This window comes from Etheostoma cragini, chromosome 10, assembly GCF_013103735.1.
Source record: "Etheostoma cragini isolate CJK2018 chromosome 10, CSU_Ecrag_1.0, whole genome shotgun sequence".
Classification (NCBI taxonomy): domain Eukaryota; kingdom Metazoa; phylum Chordata; class Actinopteri; order Perciformes; family Percidae; genus Etheostoma; species Etheostoma cragini.
Window position 1 is genome coordinate 15,695,246 of NC_048416.1, and position 5,654 is coordinate 15,700,899.

Consider the following 5,654-nt stretch of genomic DNA (forward strand, 5'->3'; position numbering starts at 1 on the left):
TCTCCACAAAGCTGCTCCCGGTCTATTCTCTCTTTCACGACTAAAATCCCTTTGTCTGTCTTCAGCTCAGTATACTGGGTGCTGTCTCCGTCCACGATACGGGCCCGACCAGAACGGAGCCTTCTCAGATCCAAACCAAGGTCCTGGGCTACATTACCGATTAGGGAGCCTTTCTTCATCTCCTCTGGGATTGAATATCGGATATGTCCGCTGACCATGCGGATAAGATAAATAACAAAGAACAGAAGCTTCCAATTCTGTCCGCAGCCAGAGCGCCATTTTACACACCGGGAGTACGGAGTCATTCCACATGCCATAGCAAAACAAAATAGCTCAAAAATCCAAGCACGATACGTGTTCCAAGAAAAACTAAACGTACTTCTAAAGAAAAATGATGTTGAATTTCAGTTTACCGTATATATTTAAATTGAGATATTGATACGTCTCGTTTTTTCATCGAATGACAGCCCACATTGCAGACTACCTCCTTTTCTGTCAAAAGACACGGTGGTTAGGGAGGGGAGTATGTGGTAATTGTAAAGAGAATGTGTTGGATTGACCAACAGCGTCGCTTAGAGTTCAAAGTTTGAAACACATTATAAAAACATGTTTGGAAAAATTAGGTAGTTTATTAAATTTAATTCGTGGATAACAAAAAATAATCTAAAAACATAAACACCATATTCCTTAAAAAAAAAAAAAAACACCAACATCAAAGTTCTCTCACCATGACTTTTAGAATAAAGCTGTTCTTAATAAACTAAATATAAAAATATGTAAACGTGTGAATACGTATAACACCGCAATACATGTCATAGAAATGAACAAAAAGCATGTACAACTTCGTCACGACTCGGAGAAGACACCGTCTCCACATTTAAGAGTAGGCTTAAGACTTTCCTTTTTGATAAAGCTTATAGTTAGGGCATAGAATCGAATATTGTTAGGATGTAGTAGTTAGTCACATAGTTTTCAGATTTATCTATCATGTAATAACACTAAAGGGAGACTTGGCATACAGTCCGATCCGGTTGGGGAGAGTTCTGGCCCGGCCGGGCTGGGGCTCTCTTTACCTTGTCCCTCTTGGTTTTGCTGTAATAATAGTTTTAGACAGCTGGGGACTTATTTTGATACACTAGTTAGGGCATAGAATTGAATATTGTTAGGGAGTAGTAGTTAGTCACATAGTTTTTAGATTTATCTATCATATAATCAAGAATATAATAAAACTAAAGGGAGACTTGGCATACAGCCCGATCCGGTTGGGGAGAGTTCTGGCCCGACTGGGCTGGAGCTCTCTTTAGCTTGTCCCTCTTGGTTTTGCTGTAATAATAGTTTTAGACAACTGGAGACTTATTTTGATACTCTGAGCTCCTCTCTCCTCTATCTTTCCATCTTTTCATTTATGTGTATCCATGTCCCAGAAATGCTTGTTACTAACCTAGCTCTGGGGAGTCATTCCCCGGAGTCCTTATGTTCTTTTTCCCCAGAATGTTCCCTTGGATCAGAGAGGCTCCAAAATCAGGGTAGCAGCTGTCGCCTTGGTCCGGCTCCATGTTCTGTGATGCCATGTTCAAACTGCTACACTGCAGTGCCCTGCTACGTCATGTTGTGCCTTGTAATGCCGCACAGCGTCCTGCTATGCCATGAACTGATACAAAGAACTGCTACAGACTACTAATTTTTTCTATTTTTGTTATTGCCAATCTTCATTCTAACCCCAACCGGTCGTCAGACACCGCCTACCAAGAGCCTGGGTCTGACCGAGGTTTCTGCCTAAAAGGAAGTTTTTCCTCGCCACTGTCGCACTGTTACTTGCTCTGGAGGAGACTACTAGAACTGTTGGGCCCTTGTAAATTCTGGCGTGAGGTCTATCTGTATAGTGTCTTGAGATAACTCTTGTTATGAATTGATACTATAAATAAAATTGAATTGAATTGAATAGAAGCTATGTTGAATGTGAACTGTGAAAAGAGCATCTTTGTCGTTCACAATAATAATTTTAGGAACATAAAAACACTTATTTTAACAATAAAGAGTGAATTCACAGTAAAAGACTGGAGACCAATCACGCTATGCACGCACATTTAAAAATTTAAAAGATATCAATCTGCCTATTACTTACTGAGAATTAAGGATATGTTATTGTGTTCAGCAACATGAAATGCTGTCCATGGTGCTGAAGAGAACGATATAGATTGAAGCATTTCAGTATTATTGTAATTAAACTGAATGCAGACACATTTACATTATTGAACTCACCTCTAGAGGAGAGTCTGGTTCATCCAGGATGCTCTTTTCACTCTGTATCCGCTGCATCGTCCCTGTAAAACTGGGGTCCATTATCAGCACGTTCTGACTACCAGCTCTGCCGAACTTACAGTCACTCTTTTTGGAATCAGTCGTCCTGCACACCTCGTAATTGTACACGTGTTGGAGAGTCCCTGTCCCCAAAGTGTCTGAGTAACGTGGTGGATAATATGGAATCACAGGGAGATTGGAGTGATACAGGATGCGAGACTGTCTCCATCTGTAGATTTTCACTGATATAATAACCACTAAACACGTGATGAAGAGGAAGGAAACTACAGCCAAAGCCAACACTAAGTAAAAAGTCAGGTTGTCGTTGTACTCCTTGTCGTGTGTAAAGTCAGTGAACTCAGACATTACTTCAGGGAAGCTGTCCGCCACCGCCACGTTAACAATGACTGTAGCTGAACGAGAGGGCTGACCGTTGTCCTCCACTATAACAGTCAGTCTTTGTTTCACAGCATCTTTATCAGTGACTTGGCGGATAGTTCTTATTTCTCCATTCTGTAAGCCCACTTCAAACAGCGCCCTGTCTGTGGCTTTCTGCAGTTTATAGGAGAGCCAGGCATTCTGTCCAGAGTCCACATCAACAGCCACCACTTTAGTGACCAGATAACCCACATCTGCTGAACGAGGAACCATTTCAGCCACCAGAGAGCCACCAGTCTGGACTGGGTACAGAACCTGAGGAGGGTTGTCGTTCTGGTCCTGGATCAGTATTTTCACAGTCACATTGCTACTGAGTGGAGGAGAGCCTCCATCCTGCGCTTTGACGACAAAAACCAGCTCCTTAATTTGCTCATAATCAAATAATCGCACTGCGTGAATGACCCCGCTTTCTGCATTAACTGACACACACTGAGAGACTGGAGATCCGTCGAGATTAGAATCCTCGAGAAAATATGACATACGGGCATTTTGGTTTTCATCAGGATCTTTAGCACTAACAGTTAGAACAGAAACGCCTGGGGAGTTATTCTCTGCAATAAACGCATTGTAAACACCTTGTGAAAACACTGGTGCATTATCGTTCACATCAGAAACCTTTAAATGAAAGGTTCTTTTTGTTGAGAGAGGAGGCCTTCCTGCATCTGTCGCAACCACAGTGATGTTATATTCTGACACAGTTTCACGATCTAATGTAGTATCTGTTACCAAGTTATAGTAATTTCTCAAACTGGATTTTATCTTGAAAGGTGCATTTTGTTCAATTTTACATGCCACTTGTCCATTTTTACCCGAATCAAGGTCTTTTACATTTATAATGCCAATAGTTGTACCAGGAGGAGAGTCCTCTGTCACTGGACTAGTGAATGACATGACGCTTACAGAAGGGGCGTTGTCATTTACATCACTTACTTCAATTATCACTTTACTTGAATCTGTTAAACCTCCCTGATCTTTTGCATCGATTCTTAGCTCATATTTTGTATCCTTTTCAAAATCGATTGGGCCCGAAACAGACAACACACCAGATATTTCATCTATGGACAACAAATCAGCTATATTGCTCCTCACGTTTGAAATTGAATATGTTATGTAACCATTCGATCCACTATCCGCGTCTGTAGCATTAACAGTAACAATATTAGTGCCTGCTGCAGCGTTTTCCATCACCGTAGCTTTATACACTGACTGGTTGAAAACGGGAGCATTGTCATTGGCATCCAAAACCTTTATGTCTATATTTACGGTGCCAGATTTTTGCGGATTCCCACCATCTACTGCTATAAGCTTCAAAGAGAGACGGGGAACCTCCTCTCTGTCCAGTTGCTTCTGAAGCACCATCTCAGCATATTTACTCCCGTCTGGATTAACATGCTGTTTTAAAACGAAATGATCATTTGAAGTTAAAACATAATTTTGCAGCCCATTGACACCGACATCAGCATCCTCCGCGCTGTCCAGCACAAATCTCGCCCCAAGATTAGCTGACTCGCTTATGTCTAACATGATATCGGATTTCTTGAAAACCGGAGGATGATCATTCACATCTAACACTTCAATTGTTATGTGGTGTAGCTCCATAGGGTTTTCAAAAAGTATTTCAAAGCTGAAGCTACACGGCGTCACGTATCCGCAAAGCTGCTCTCGGTCTATTCTCTCATTTACGACTAGAATCCCTTTGTCTGTCTTCAGCTCGGTGTAGTGGATGTTTTCTCCGGTCACGATACGGGCCCGCCCGGAACGGAGCCTTTTCAAATCCAAACCAAGGTCCTGTGCAACATTACCGATAAGAGAGCCTTTCTTCATCTCCTCTGGTATAGAGTAGCGAATCTGAGAAGCGACGATATCAAAAAAGTAAAGCAAGAAAAGAACCAGGACCCGCTGATGTCCGAAATGCAAACGCCATTTGCAGGGTGGTTGCTGATACGCCATGTCAGAAAGAGAAATTTTCCGAGTCAGAAATAACAGAGATCCTCCGACTTATATCCAATAACGTCCACGCTTTCAAATGTATTTTGTTCATATATTAGAAAAGAGAAATAAAGTCACTAGAATAACAAAAAGTGTATTTCTTGATGTACACGTTTCCTGATGATCCTTCTATGCTTACATCAATGTGATCTTACAATGAACGCTACTGAACTACAACCCAGAGATTACGCATTGTATTCGTGTTCAACAGCGTCACTTAGAGTCCAAAACTTGAACACCAGATGATTTAGAAGTACATAGTGAATTAGGCACCCAAAGCAAATAATACAGACAAATACTGATGTCTGTAATATAATGGCGATTACTCAACATATGCTAGCAATGATAATAATAATGGTATTTAATTAACTGGACTGGGAAGGGCACTTCAAATTTGCAAAGGCTGAGAAGAGTGCTCAATCAGCATGCGTTACATTATTTGCGTACATTAACAAGAAGAAAATCCCGAAGAACCTTATTATTATTATTATTATTATTATTATTATTATTATTATTAATATTTTTTAATATTATTATTATTATTATTATTATTATTATTATTATTATTATTATTATTATTATTATTATTATTAATATTAATAGTAGTATTAGTATTAGTATTAGTAGTAGTAGTTGTAGTTGTCTTAATATATGGTTACATAAATGTATCGAATCATAAATGTATGAGGATAGTGGAAAGTGGAGCTGTTCGAACTGTGGGGGTGATAGAAACCAAGCACTTGTTTATCGGAAAAACCTGGACCCTTTTAACAGTTGCAAATAAAACATGAATTTGCTTGTTGCACACAGCACCATAAGTTGTATATTTCAGTCAGGGAATAAAAGAGAACTGACCTCTAGAGGAGAGTCTGGTTCATCCAGGATGTTCTTTTCACTCTGTATCCGCTGCATCGTCCCTGTAGAAC

The 5,654-nt window shown here is 40.2% G+C and overlaps 4 protein-coding genes across 10 annotated transcripts in view; 1 reads left to right on the plus strand and 3 right to left on the minus strand.

The window, feature by feature from the left end:
- The window catches only part of LOC117951263 (protocadherin beta-16-like), a 122,438-nt gene that overhangs the window by 34,268 nt on the left and 82,516 nt on the right, over nucleotides 1-5,654 (plus strand). The gene's annotated exons all lie outside the window — the stretch shown is intronic.
- The window catches only part of LOC117951266 (protocadherin beta-16-like), a 65,950-nt gene that overhangs the window by 26,346 nt on the left and 33,950 nt on the right, over nucleotides 1-5,654 (minus strand). For 3 of the 4 annotated variants that reach the window (XM_034882899.1, XM_034882897.1, XM_034882896.1), the window contains one exon: nucleotides 2,408-2,972. In XM_034882899.1, coding sequence (XP_034738790.1) covers nucleotides 2,408-2,972 — 565 coding nt within the window. Of the gene's footprint in view, nucleotides 1-2,407; nucleotides 4,905-5,654 lie in introns of those variants that run through there. The other variant, XM_034882898.1, reaches the window with a different exon arrangement.
- Nucleotides 1-5,654, minus strand: part of LOC117951265 (protocadherin beta-16-like) — a 19,858-nt gene that overhangs the window by 2,641 nt on the left and 11,563 nt on the right. The window lies entirely within an intron of this gene.
- LOC117952255 (protocadherin gamma-A10-like) overlaps nucleotides 5,557-5,654 on the minus strand; it is a 2,123-nt gene continuing 2,025 nt past the window's right edge. The window contains exon 2 of the mRNA XM_034884404.1: nucleotides 5,557-5,645. Coding sequence (XP_034740295.1) covers nucleotides 5,557-5,645 — 89 coding nt within the window. The remainder of the gene's footprint in view (nucleotides 5,646-5,654) is intronic.